This window comes from Aspergillus fumigatus, chromosome 6, assembly GCF_000002655.1.
Source record: "Aspergillus fumigatus Af293 chromosome 6, whole genome shotgun sequence".
Taxonomy (NCBI): domain Eukaryota; kingdom Fungi; phylum Ascomycota; class Eurotiomycetes; order Eurotiales; family Aspergillaceae; genus Aspergillus; species Aspergillus fumigatus.
In genome coordinates, this window is record NC_007199.1 from 3,550,988 (window position 1) to 3,563,833 (window position 12,846).

General features: G+C 55.8%; 3 protein-coding genes across 3 annotated transcripts; 2 read left to right on the plus strand and 1 right to left on the minus strand.

Annotated features, from left to right (window-relative positions):
* Positions 1 to 72: 72 nt before the first annotated feature.
* Positions 73 to 7,743, minus strand: pyr2 (non-reducing polyketide synthase pyr2). The gene is made up of 2 exons (XM_746175.3): positions 1,123 to 7,743; positions 73 to 1,068 (listed from the first exon to the last, which is right to left on the minus strand). The coding sequence occupies exons 1-2, from the start codon at positions 7,506 to 7,508 to the stop codon at positions 117 to 119; spliced, it is 7,338 nt and encodes a 2,445-aa protein (XP_751268.2). The 5' UTR covers positions 7,509 to 7,743; the 3' UTR covers positions 73 to 116.
* A 153-nt stretch (positions 7,744 to 7,896) lies between these two features.
* pyr3 (cytochrome P450 monooxygenase pyr3) lies at positions 7,897 to 10,137 on the plus strand. The gene is made up of 6 exons (XM_077805123.1): positions 7,897 to 8,253; positions 8,322 to 8,438; positions 8,494 to 8,596; positions 8,662 to 8,730; positions 8,802 to 9,404; positions 9,470 to 10,137. Exons 1-6 carry the CDS (start codon positions 7,960 to 7,962, stop codon positions 9,892 to 9,894), a joined length of 1,611 nt encoding a protein of 536 aa, XP_077661254.1. The 5' UTR covers positions 7,897 to 7,959; the 3' UTR covers positions 9,895 to 10,137.
* A 446-nt stretch (positions 10,138 to 10,583) lies between these two features.
* pyr9 (cytochrome P450 monooxygenase pyr9) lies at positions 10,584 to 12,760 on the plus strand. The gene is made up of 5 exons (XM_001481427.2): positions 10,584 to 10,935; positions 10,995 to 11,208; positions 11,263 to 11,331; positions 11,428 to 12,003; positions 12,063 to 12,760. The coding sequence occupies exons 1-5, from the start codon at positions 10,723 to 10,725 to the stop codon at positions 12,497 to 12,499; spliced, it is 1,509 nt and encodes a 502-aa protein (XP_001481477.1). The 5' UTR covers positions 10,584 to 10,722; the 3' UTR covers positions 12,500 to 12,760.
* Positions 12,761 to 12,846: the final 86 nt, after the last annotated feature.

A 12,846-nucleotide genomic window follows, 5' to 3' on the forward strand; every position in this document is an offset into this window, starting at 1 on the left:
ATGCAGGGCTAATCCCCCCCTTGCATGATTTTGATCGACACTGCACGAGACATGTAACATAAAGTAGAACTATTGAAAAAGAAGCCACGCCATATGATTTGCACTCTTCTGCTAATCTACACTAAATTACTACTAGTACAAAGTTCGCTGTTGCCATTGCAAAGCTTTGAGGCGGCTGCATTTGCCAATTCGCCCACAGATGCACCACTGAGAATCAACACAATCGACATGTCGACAGCCAATTGTTTTGCAAACCACCTGCGTAGTTCTACAGCGACAAGCGAGTCAACCCCAAGCTCCGAAATCAGCGTGTCAGAGGACAGCGGTGCATCTGCATTCAGCTTCAGTCTGGCTCGGATCTTCTCCATGAGGCAGGCCGCGATTGCCTCAGCCTTTTCCTCCCGGCTGGTCGCCGCGGCCACGAGATCCTTAGCTGACTGACGTCGCTCAGGCAATGATGGAGGCTTCTGACCCTGACTCGCAGTGGCTGTGTAAGAGTAGAACGGCCACAATTTTGGCACTGGACCCGCCATGCGACCAGTCTGCAAGCTCTGATGCCGAAGGCCCACGATGAACTCGGCGCTGCGAGCGAAGGAATTTGGACCTCCGCAAAGGACTGCTTCGCTGAGTACTTCGTCAATATCCCGCTGGGTTACAGCGGTCGGACCCCACCAGGGACGGGCCCCGTCAGCAGGGATGTCAATGCCGCTGATCTCTCCCAGATGTACCAGGCTCGCCGGCCTGCCCCGAGACCGACGTTGGCGGACCAGTGTGGCCATTCGCTCGGACATGGCCGCGGTCAGTGCCTGGTCCGCGTGGCCCAGCGTTCCTGAAATCGATCCGATGAGCACCCAAAAGTCCAAGGGTTGGGTTTCGTGAAGTTCATCTAGCAGCTGCAGCTCCTTCAGAACCGGATGCAGTCGGCTCTGGAGTACTTCCGCGGTTAGCTGAGACAAGGAGCAGTCAGGCAGCGGCCCGGGTTGAATCAGCACTCCCCCTACAGCCGGAGGGAACGGATGGGCGATGCTGTGATGCAAACTGGTGACCGAAACGCCGTCGATCAGGTTCCTGGCATCGATCAGTTTTTGGTGTGCAGTGCAGCTACCGGGATGCGTCACTTACATTGTCGAAAAGGCGATGCGTGTTCCGCGACTGGAAAGTTCTTCGACCCACCACGCATCCGGCTCCGGTTTAGAGCTGGTGAGGAGGATCCATCTTGCTCCGTGTGCCGCCAGCCAGAGACAGGCCATTCGGGCCAGTTCGCTGGCAATTCCTACAAGTATGTAGGTTTTCTTCGGCGACAGCTGCACCTGGGAACTGGCCGTTGGTATCTCGGCCCGCACCGGAATCGAAGGGTTCCAATCTATAATCCCTTGGTGGCAATGAGTGGGAGGGTACTCCGCGACAGTAGCAGTTGGGACCAAATCCATGGAGGTCAACGAGACCGCCTCGCAGCTGGTGTATGCCACCAGGCAAGCGGTTATGAAGGCTCTGACTACGAGCAAAGAAACACGCCCGTTGGGCGTCATTGTAGATGCAGAGGCACGGTAGAGGTCGTCTATTTGGATCCGTGTCGCGTTGTCAGGCAGGAGCGACAACATACGGTCATATATGCCCTGTCCCCGGCGATCCAAGACAGCCACCGCCGATACATCCGAGGGCAGTACTTGTGACAGTTGCCGCGCGGTACTGTGCTCGTGCAAGTACAACATCGCTCCGTCCTTGTCCAGGTTGTTTGTGCTGGTACTGAAGATGACTTTAACATTGCGCCAGGTTGGGATTTGGTGGACGATTGACTGGAAGACCCGGTCAGCCCCGTGCACCACGAAGGTCCCGAACGGCGGAAGCTGGTCGAAAAGGTATCCCGCCAGCAGAGCAGCCGCTGTGACGTGGAGAAAAGCCTGCTCTTGGGCTTCCGACACTGTGTCTGGCAGTGAACACGCCCAGGACTCCGGGACGATGACCTGAGATGCAATATGGGACGACAGCGCAATCATTCTGTTGTTGCTGCTAACCTCCCTCCCGATGACCAGTCGCAGGAACATTGCCCCTGCTACTCGCACGGCGGCGAGACTGGAATATCGCACTCGCAGATGAATGGTCGATCCGTCATCCGAGGTCAGCGGGGGCTGTGCCACCGAGAGCAGTCGGAACCTTTCACAAGTCGCGTCAGTGGTCGGGGGGAGGACCTGTACCACTCCCTGACTAAGGTCCACGTAGCCTGTCACCGTCTGCCGCCTGCCCAGATGGCGCAGCCCAGTGGAATTGTTGTGGTATTGACGAGGAATGAGAAACATGGAGCCGTCGTATTCAACTTCAGGCTCAATGTTGTCCAATCCGCAGGAATCAGGACATTCCTGAGCTGCACTGGCTTGGACCAAGCGTTCAAGGGCAGTGGCCAGGATTTCCACTGACACTCCAACCGGATCCGTGATGTGTAGCAGCTGCAGCTGACAGGACAGTTGTTCAGAGGCCATGATGCTGCGCAGAAGACCTCTTGTCAGTCCACCGTTTGGCTGATCGGACTTCGCACATGTCACCCATAAGGCCCGCTTGCTGGTGGTAATCAGTCTCCGCAGTGCGCTCAGGCTGGCTTCGGTGAGATCTTGATCGTCGACCAGGATTAGAGCCGTCAGTTCAGACCGAACGGTGATCTCCATCAGATCCAGGGATGGCGATCGAAGAACCTGGTCAAATCTGCCTTGCACCAATTCAGCAAGCTCTGATATGACGCAGTCTGCATTCTTATCGCCACCGCCTACCAGCAGCAGGTCTCCGCGAGGCGATGGTTCTTTGTATTCGCCCGATGCACGGCAAAGAAGGAGAGAGAAGCCCTGGTGGCCTGCCATCTCGGGGGGTGCATCGAGCGACTCCACCCGGAACCCGTTTGTAGACAGTAGCTCAATCCAGTGCTCCTTAGTGATCACTTGCTCACCGGAGCATGTCTCAGTGCATCTCGCAGGATGACCGAATAAAAGATTCAAATGCGTGATATTAGGGTTCGTTCGTACCATTAAGACCAGGAATCCTCGAGGCTTGAGCAAGCGACGGATATGGGCCACTGCAACCTCTAGGGGGAATCTCGCGGTGGTGAAAAGGACCATATCATAGGCATGATCCTGGTAGCCCTGCTCGAGGGGATTTCGATCGACATCGAAGGTTCTGTGCTGCACCTCGCCAGGCCGCTCAAGGCCAGGTCCATCTGTCGGTTGAGAGGGCGCTGCATAGGTGAATGACCGGAAGCTCCTGCCCATCTCCCTCAGTACAGAGTGAACAGAACCTCCCAATGTGCCGATCTGAAGGATGTCCATCTGTGGAAAGCGGAAACACGTCTGACTGACTACGGAGATGAGATTGTCGACCAGGTGGGAGACCTGCACGTCCTGCTTTAAATACTCGTTTCCTTCGTCGAAGTGCGGCCAGGTCACCACTCTTTGATGACCCGATTCGCGCAGGACGTGAGGCCGCTGTTGGCCAACTGCAGCAATCGCCCTGAGACCGGAGTCATCGATGGAAGGGCCCACTCGAGCCGCGAAGGCCTCGATGCTCTTGTCCAACCGTTCGGGCGAACCTGCAAGCTGTCGTCCCTCGCGAGCATTTGCAATGCATTGGTTCATCTGTGCCAGCAGGCGAGTGCCATCACAATCCAATTCATTTCGCCCTGAGTCGGTCAGTCCATCGCTGGCCTGCTTGATATACAGTAGCGCAAGCTCATCTCGGAGAGAGTATAGTTCTAGAACATTCGCTGGCAATGAGCGTGATGCCGTCTTCAGACTGGGCTCAAGGGGGCCCCACTCGGTCTGGGAAAGGACCTGTCTATCAGTCGGTGCAATCCCCGATGGCTGGTATACGAGGCAAACGCCCTCCATCTGGACGGCCTTTTGCCCATTCCTTGTAAATATATCAACATCACCACGGATATGATCCCCGTCGACATCGGTCAGATAGCCGACTACCGTCATTTCCTTTTCAGAGACACATAAGGCAGGATTGACCCAGATGTTGTCCACAGTTTTGGACAGTAACGCTCCCGTCAGGAGCCCCTCGTCGGGCGCACCCAGCGCGGCAATCATTGCTTGAATAGCGAGCTCTAAGGTTGCGGGATGGAGGATAATAGGTCCGTCAGGATCTCTCGAGGGGACGTGAACCGTCCCCGTGGCGAGATCGCACCCTCGGTGGAGTCCTGTCAAGCCAGCAAATGGCCCGGTACAGTGATAGTCCACGCACCGCAGGCTGTTATAAAAGCCGTTGATGTCCACGGGTCCTACCGCCAGAGCCCGCTGGCCCTGTGTGGGGAGGAGAGCACGGTCTGGATCCCCTGGATGCATGATCATCTTGGCTGTTGCACACTTGACGAACTCGTCTGATACAGCAGCCTCGCAGCGAAACAGAGCGGAAATGACTCCGTCGTGCGAGAAAATATCATTCACAGTGACCAGTATTTCCGTGCCGATGGCATCGTTCTGGATAGGGAGCGGGGTGTGGACGGTGAAGTCCTTGACGCTCAGCAAGCGGAGTCCCTGGGTCTCCACCATCATCCTCGCTGCCTCCAGTGCCATCGATATATATCCAGTCTCAGGGAAAACAGATCTGGATCCGACCCGACGGTCCGCCAACCAGGGCAGCTCCTCTGGCCGCAGGTAGTTTCGCCAACGGAACTCTCCGGGTCCGGTCTCCGGGCTGAGAACACCCAGGAGGGCGTTGGGGGGTGTAATGCAATGATTATAGTTCAATGAGATTCGCGACTGGGCCCAGTAGGTCTGAGAGCGATCGAAAGGGTAGGGAGGTAGCGATGTTAATGGCACATGCGATTGGCCTGGATCAAGGAGGGAAACATATCCATCGAGACGGACGACACTAGGGCCGAGATGTGCCCAGGCCAATCCTAGGGCCATTGCCCAGCAATCAAGACCGGGCTTTCCTCTCTCCGCAAGGGCCAGATAAGGGATTGTCGAATGGGCCGAGTGCACTTTCGACAAGGTTTGCAGGACGGGCCCTCGGAGGGTGGGATGTGGCCCGACCTCGACGATGACATCTGGCGCCCCGGTCTCTCGTACGGCAGCCTCCAAGGCCTGGGCGAACTGGACGGGACGTAGCATATTCTCGACCCAGTACTCTCCCGTCCGTTGGGCCTGGTCCTGTCCCGTCATGACCTCCCCGGGGTAAACGCTAGAGTACCAGCGAGCGGCAGACGGTGCCACAGCCACGGGGCAAGCTTGCATTGCCCGACGATATGGGTCGGCGCACGGCTTCATATATGGAGAATGATATGCGGTGTCCACTTGGAGCATACGCGGAGTGAAGCCCAGGCTCTTCAGCAGCCACTCCAAGTCCCGCAGGCCCTCTGCGTCTCCAGACAGCGTGACGCTGGACGGAGAGTTGGCCGCCGCCACGCTGATGCGTCCGGAAAAGGGTTCGGCGGCACAAACAGCCTGTGCCTGCTGCCACGTCAGATTGACTGCCATCATACGACCCGCTGAATCCCGCGACTCGTGAATTGCTCGTCCCCGAAGGTATGCAATGCGGATGGCATCCGCGGCCGTCAGCACACCCGCAGCATAGGCTGCTACAATCTCCCCGGAGGAGTGGCCGACGACCATGCTAAACTCAATCCCTACCGCACGAAGGATATTGACCTGCACGATTTGCAACGCTGTCCGCAGAGGGAGAGAAAGAAGCCCCTCGTGTACGCGCGAAGAGGATGCTGGCCGTGACAATTCCCGGAGAAGAGAAAACTCCGGGCGATATTCCAAAGGGAGCTGATCCAGAGCTTCCTGCAGATCCGCCATCCATTGTTGAATCTGAGGACTTGCCTCGATCAGGTCGAGTCCCATTTGCGGCCACTGGACTCCTTGACCCGTAAAGACACCCAGAACGCGCCTGGGCCGACTGCTAGGTCTGGAGACGATGGAGGAGGGTGTCCCCGTGGCCCTTCGACTTAGTTCTTTGTCAATGTGGTCTTGTAGTTCCTCTACCGAGCGTGCTATAAGCGTCAGGCGGTGGCGATGAGCGGAACGCCGAGTCCACATGGACACCGCCAGACTCGGAAGACTCACTGCTGCGTGTTCGCGCAGGAATGTCGCGTAGGACTCCAGGACAGATGTCAGTGTCCGCTCCGAGGCCGCCGAGAAGACAAAAGGCAGGCTGGAGGGCAGGTTATGCGACGGGGTGATCTGCCGGGCAGTGTAGCTTTCCAAGACAACATGCACATTGGCGCCTCCAAAACCAAACGAGTTCACCGAGGCTCTGCGAGGACAGCCCTCTGGGACCGCCGGCCACGGAACACACTCCGTTGGAACACATAGGTGAGCGGCAAACGCTTCGATCTTTGGATTGAGCTGCTGCATCAGGAGATTAGGAACGATCATCCCGTGCTGCAGCGACAGGGACGCCTTAATCAGTCCCGCCAGACCAGCAGTGGCCTCTGTATGTCCAACAACTGTCTTGATCGATCCCACAAACAGGCGGTCCAGCGGATCCGCAACGGATTTAGGCCCAAAGAAACTGGCGTGGATTGCCGCCGCTTCCTGGGGATCTCCGGCCTGGGTCCCGGTCCCATGGGCCTCGAAATACTGGCACCGATCCGTGGGCCGTTCTTGAGGAGATAGTCCCGCGCGTGCGTACGTTTGGAGGATTAACGCCTGCTGTGCCTGGGCATTAGGCATAGTGATCCCCATGGTTCGCCCGTCTGAATTCGCCCCGGAAGCTCGGATCACGCACTCGATGGGGTCCCCATCGACGATGGCGTCCCGTAGCCGTTTCAGAACCACCGATGCAACGCCTTCGCCGCGTGCGTAACCGTCAGCCTGGCTGTCCCACATGCGACTCCGACCGGTAGGAGACAGCATCCGTGTTTTAGAGTCTGCGATATAGGCATTGGGTGACAGGATGAGGTTGCTCCCTACTGCGACTGCCAGGGAACAGTCATCGTTCTGCAAAGCTTCGACTCCGAGATGGACAGCAAGAAGACTGGATGAGCATCCCGTATCAACTGTCATGGAGGGACCACGCCAGTCAAAGTAGTAGGAGATGCGATTGGCCATGATTGACGGCGAATTGCCCGTCACCATGTACGCTGGGAGGGCCTGGGGATCCATGGTCTGGATTTGACTGTAGTCATTGCGGAGGGCACCGCAGAATACTCCAGTCATGGAGCCCTGCAGCGCATCCATCCGTAACCCCGCGGCATCAAGCGATTCGTACACTGTCTCCAGCAGTAATCGTTGCTGCGGATCCATGGCCGCCGCTTCCGTCGGCGAGATATTGAAGAAGGCGGCATCGAAGGCTCGGACATCCTCGTCCAAGAAATACGATTCCTGGACGTTTGTCGTGCCATGATGGTCTCCGTCTGGATGATAAAATGCGTCGATATTGAATCGGTTGGCTGGTATCTTGCGCGCAATCTCCCGGGGATTGCGCAGAAGCTCCCAGAGTTTCGCAGGGGAAGAAGCGCCCCCGGGAAAGCGACAACCTGTGCCGATAATCGCAACAGGCTCATTTTCTTTCATAGTGAGTTCGTGCAGATGGGGAGTAGGTAAGCTCGGAGATCTCGAGTCAACAATTACCTGTGGCGTGGGCTCAGCTGCCCAAGTGTATATGTGTATGTGTATATAGATATGTCGAAAGTTGTATATTTGTGTTGCCTCTCAGCGACTGCCACCCTCCACCCGTCATTGAAACTATCGAACAAACAGCGAAAGCACCTTATCCACCAAATTTTGGGAACTGATAGATCAGAAAAAAAAAAAAAAAAAAAAAAAAAAAAAAAAGTTACTTACGAGGGAAGCATTTTTTTCACTCGATACAGCAGTCCCAGACGGGCCAGACACGGTTTAAGGAGCGGTGAGCAAGTATACGGCGCCGTCGGAGATCCCAGGGCTGACCTGCATATGCATGCGTCGATCCAAGAATGCTCTTTGCATGGAGGAGTGGAGTCGGGTACGATAGCATCTCTTGGTCATGGGTTCTTCATCTTCTGTATTTCTGACCAGAGGCGTGACGATGGTATCTAGCTTCTCGTCCAAGCGACTTGGAGACACCATGGACAGCCTGGCTCTGGGCTCAAACTGGGCCGGGGGAGTGGCAATTGTCTTGTTTCTGGCTCCCTTGGCCCTTCATCTTGTCTCTTCGTACCTCTTCCCTTCAACTTCCACGGTGATCAATAGTGGAAGAGCCTGGGACATCTTTCGCACCACGGCGAAGAAGCGATTTCGCTCAGACGCGGCACGTCTTCTCCAGAACGGCTTTGAGAAGGTGAGTCGGAGAGCAATGAACTCTTCGCGATGCAGCATATGGAGTACTGAAGTCCATTGTCATGCCAGTCTCCTGATGCCTTTCGCATTCTCACTGACAACGGGCCTTTGCTGGTCCTGTCGCCTCGATACGCTCGCGAAGTTCGCAGCGATGATCGCCTCAGTCTGGACCATTTCATTGCCTCCGTTCGTCGTCCCATGTCCAAACTCCATACTCGTCATTACTGAGTGGCCGTTCTAGGAGTTTCACCCGGACATCCCGGGGTTTGAGCCTTTCAAGTTGATCTTGGATCCAAGAAACCCGTTGAACACGATCCTCAAGACGAGCCTGACGCAGGCGCTAGGTAGTTACATCATCCAGCCGATCTCTGACAGCACAGTCCGTGGCTAATTTGCATCAACGGAGTAGCGTATATGACAGAGGACTTGTCTGTAGAGGTCGCCGACGCACTATCCACAGCCTTGACCGATGACTCCGGTGAGTACACACCAGAAGATCGCTTCGGTGTCCGGATACGACTACTAATACATTCCTCTACGCGGTGGTAGAATGGCATGAGATCAGCCCCTGTCAAACGGCTCTCAAACTCGTCGCGCAGATGGCATCCAAAGCCTTTATTGGACCAGAGAAATGCCGGGATCCCAAGTGGCACAACGTCATTATCACCTACACGCACAATGTCTACCGAGCAGCACAAGCACTGCACTTTTGGCCCAAGTTCCTACGACCCATCGTGGCTCGGTTCCTGCCCGCATGCCAAACCTTGCAGGCCCAGATTGCCGAGGCGCGAGAGATCCTTGAACCTTTGGTGGCCCAGCGACGAGCCGACAGGGCCTGCCGAGCCGCTCAGGGCAAACCTGTGCCGTCTCGCGCGGATGTCATCGACTGGCTGGAAGATTCGCATGGCGATCAACCCTATGACCCCGTGGCGGCACAGCTGCTGCTCTCATTTGCCGCGATCCATGGAACCTCCAACCTCCTGGCGCAGGCGCTCATGGACCTCTGCACGGCACCAGACCTAATCCGGGATATTCGCGCAGAGATTACATCCGTGCTGGGTGATGCGGGATTGACCCGGGCCGCTTTGTACCGGCTCAAACTGATGGACAGCGCGTTGAAGGAAAGCCAACGGCTGGCGCCGAACAGATTGTGTACGTCCCCTTCCCTGCCGCCCCGTCTGGAATGGCCGAGATTAATCTCCGGGTTTCTTTGACAGTATCCATGGGCCGCATCGCGCAGAGCGACATGCACTTGTCGGATGGCCTGCGTATCCCCCGAGGCACGACGCTCATGGTGTCGGCCCACGCCATGTGGGAACCTCAGATCTACCCGGACCCTCGGCGATACGACGGCTACCGGTTCTACAAGCTACGACAGGTACCAGGGCAAGAGGGCCAGCACCAGCTAGTGTCGGCGACGGAGAAGCACATGGGGTTCGGATACGGGAAGCACGCTTGTCCTGGGCGGTTTTTTGCGGCGGCCGAGATCAAAGTAGCCTTGTGTCATATCCTACTCAAGTACGATCTGGAACATCGGGGTGGGGGCCCGCCGCCGCGAGTCTGGAGTCAGGGCATTCACCTGTTTCCCGATCCGACGGCCAGGATTCGCGTCCGTCGACGAAAGGAGGAGATTAGCCTGTGAGGACTGCTGCATAGGAACCGGCTCTTCTGCGATCGATATGGGCTCCTGCCGTAGACATTTGGCCGTATGTTTAGCCAGTCGCAGGTGTTACTTTCGCACGTAGGACATGATAATTGGGCCAACGTTGGGGTGATAAGAGGGAATCTACGGACAGTCTGTGGAATGCAAGTTCTGTAGCGTGCATCTTCCTATCACTTGTTCCTCTGCCAAATGCCATAAGCCCTGTGATCTTACATACCGCAATTGCCAGTTTCAGGCTCTGAAAAGCAACGTCCTGCCATGGTAGAGATCCCTACGCACGCGGTGTGAGATGACAGCTGGCTGTTTTCTCAGTGCCAAGGGAAGCCTGCAGTACAGTTCTGTATAGGAACAATGAGAGAAGCATAAGGTGACTACTGTGGAGAACAAGCTCGACCAGACTTTGGGCATAGAAAAGCCGACCAATTTTTTGACAGACTGCATTACAATCTCTGGGTGTGCCTCTGTCATTGGGTAGCCGATCTTCGCAGATCATCCTACTATTGATATGATATGGTTACGCTAGCACCGCGCATGCATGAAGCAAAAGAAGCAAGGGGCGTAAATAGTTTGCCCGCTCTTAGTCCCTTGTAGCTCCGTACTGTGTCACACCCTCATTCTGTGCTGTCAGACTCTTGCGGCCTGCCTGTTCGACAAGATGGGTTAGTGAGTAGCACACATGCCGTCGGGTAGAGGATTGAGCCCGGGTGATTAAATTCCCTACTGTTGTTCTACCACGAACCTGGTTGGACGAGTGGTTTGAGTCTGCTTGCACCCGATCCTATCGGTGCCATCTAGAGTATTGGCACTATGATCAGAGTTGAAGATGCGTCCATCGGGACGGTATGGGTGACCTGTCTGCTCGCAGTGGGCCTGTATTTCATTCGATCGAGACTCCTCAGCGACCAATTCGCTGGCTTTCCCAGTGTCAACTCTAGGAAACCCTGGGAAGTGCTCAATGTATTCGCGCACAGGAGATTCCAGCAGAATGGCCCCGAGTATCTCAAAGCTGGGTTTGCCAAGGTGCGTCCCATCCAGACAATTCACATCATGGCGCAAACGGGAACTAAAGGGCATCACAGTCGCCCGTCTTTGGCGTGGTCACCGACCTGGGCCCAAAACTTGTGGTGTCCGGGGCCTTCATCGAAGATTTCAAGGATGAAAAACTCTTAGACCATTACAGGGCGATGGTCGAGGACTTTATGGCAGAGGTCCCGGGCTTCGAGTCGATGTTTCTGGGCAACCTTCACAACACGGTTCTGCGCGACGTGATTTCCGTTATCACGCGAGAATTAGGTGACTGCTCTCCCCTCTGACTATCAGGTTGTCCCACTGATTCCCGGTTGCCAGATCAGTTTACGCTTCCTCTGTCAGATGAAGTGTCTACGGCCCTGGGCGATACGTGGTCAGATTCACCAGGTAAGTCAAGCCAGACCAGACCAGACCAGACCAGACCAGACCCAGAAGGAGAAATTCCAGAGAGAAATGGCCACGGTTAACCTGGGTCATTCCTAGACTGGACGGAGGTGACGCTGCTTCCGAGCATGCTGGGGCTGATTGCACGAGTCTCGTCTCTCATATTCGTGGGCGAGCCGTTGTGCCGTGATCCCGCCTGGCTGGAGACAGTCGTGAATTTCACCATCGTTCGTCACCAGGCAATCCTCGCTCTGCACATGTGTCCTGCGGTGCTTCGACCGGTTCTGCACTGGTTCCTCCCTCCGTGCCAGAAGCTCCGGCGGGAAATCAAGACCGCCCGGAGCCTGATCAATTCTGCTCTGGAGGAATTGCGGAAGAACCCGCCCACGGACAGATTCTCCAGCCTCGCCTGGGTCGACGCTTTCGCCAGTGGCAAAAAGTATGATGCAACCATGGTGCAGCTAAGACTGGCGAATGCCTCTATCCATTCCAGCGCCGATCTCCTGGCCAAAGTGCTCATCAACCTATGCGAGCAACCGGGCTTGATCCAGGACCTACGGGATGAGGTGATTTCAGTCCTCGAGGAGAATGGATGGCGCGCCTCGACGCTGAACCAACTGAAACTCCTTGATAGTGTTTTGAAAGAAAGCCAGCGACTGCATCCTATTACGACTGGTACAATACAAATCCTGGGTCCGTCGGATACCTGCACATTTGCTCACCGTTTGCTCTAGGGACATTTTCGCGCTTTACCCGGCAGAACATCAAGCTGACCAATGGCACGGAGATTCCCACGGGAACGCCTGTCATGGTGACGAACGACGTCGCGGGGGATGCGGCCATCTATCCTGATCCAGAGGTCTTCGATGGGTACCGGTACTTGAGAATGCGCGAAGGAGCCGACAAGGCCCGAGCCCCGTTCACGACGACGGGCCAAAACCACCTGGGGTTTGGGTACGGGAAGTATGCCTGTCCTGGGCGATTCTTTGCAGCTACGGAGATCAAGATAGCACTCTGCCATATGTTGTTGAAGTACGAATGGCGGCTAGTGAAGGACAGTCCGCATGATATGCTTACGAGTGGGTTTGCGTCGTTCCGTGACCCCAGAGCAAGGATAGAAGTTCGAAGACGCGCGCCAGATCCACAAGAAGTAGTATTGACTATAAAGTAAACCAGGTCAATTAAGCCTTCATCAGCCAAGGCAATCATGTGCCGAAGGAAGAGGAATGAATCAAATTTCGTCGATGGACTATGAAACTTAGGATAGGGTAGATGCAACATGTTCAAAGCCGAAACGGTTGTTAGTAAGGCAAATATCAGACTCTATTTTGATGCGATGCTGGTCAGAGTATTCATACAGCTCATCCTTGCGAAACGCCCATCACTATCAAGCCCAGCAGATTAGTCTTACAGGAAAAGGGTGGAGCCCCCCGCGGGGGGGGGGGGGGGGTGTATGTATACTGTATGCGTCCTAGTTGGGCTAGTGGTCTCGAGCAGGAACCAGCCTTCAAACACTGT

What these genes read in the sequence shown, in the direction of transcription:
- pyr2 (XM_746175.3), bottom strand. Translation starts at nt 7,508, where the DNA reads ATGAAAGAAAATGAGCCTGTTGCGATTATCGGCACAGGTTGTCGCTTT. An exon ending in CGCATCGCCTTTTCGACAAT is followed by an intron (nt 1,069 to 1,122) that starts GTAAGTGACGCA and finishes GATCGATGCCAG; the next exon opens with GAACCTGATCGACGGCGTTT.
- pyr3 (XM_077805123.1), top strand. Translation starts at nt 7,960, where the DNA reads ATGGGTTCTTCATCTTCTGTATTTCTGACCAGAGGCGTGACGATGGTA. An exon ending in GAGCCTGACGCAGGCGCTAG is followed by an intron (nt 8,597 to 8,661) that starts GTAGTTACATCA and finishes TCAACGGAGTAG; the next exon opens with CGTATATGACAGAGGACTTG. An exon ending in AGCCTTGACCGATGACTCCG is followed by an intron (nt 8,731 to 8,801) that starts GTGAGTACACAC and finishes ACGCGGTGGTAG; the next exon opens with AATGGCATGAGATCAGCCCC.
- pyr9 (XM_001481427.2), top strand. Translation starts at nt 10,723, where the DNA reads ATGATCAGAGTTGAAGATGCGTCCATCGGGACGGTATGGGTGACCTGT. An exon ending in TCAAAGCTGGGTTTGCCAAG is followed by an intron (nt 10,936 to 10,994) that starts GTGCGTCCCATC and finishes AGGGCATCACAG; the next exon opens with TCGCCCGTCTTTGGCGTGGT. An exon ending in ACTGCATCCTATTACGACTG is followed by an intron (nt 12,004 to 12,062) that starts GTACAATACAAA and finishes CGTTTGCTCTAG; the next exon opens with GGACATTTTCGCGCTTTACC.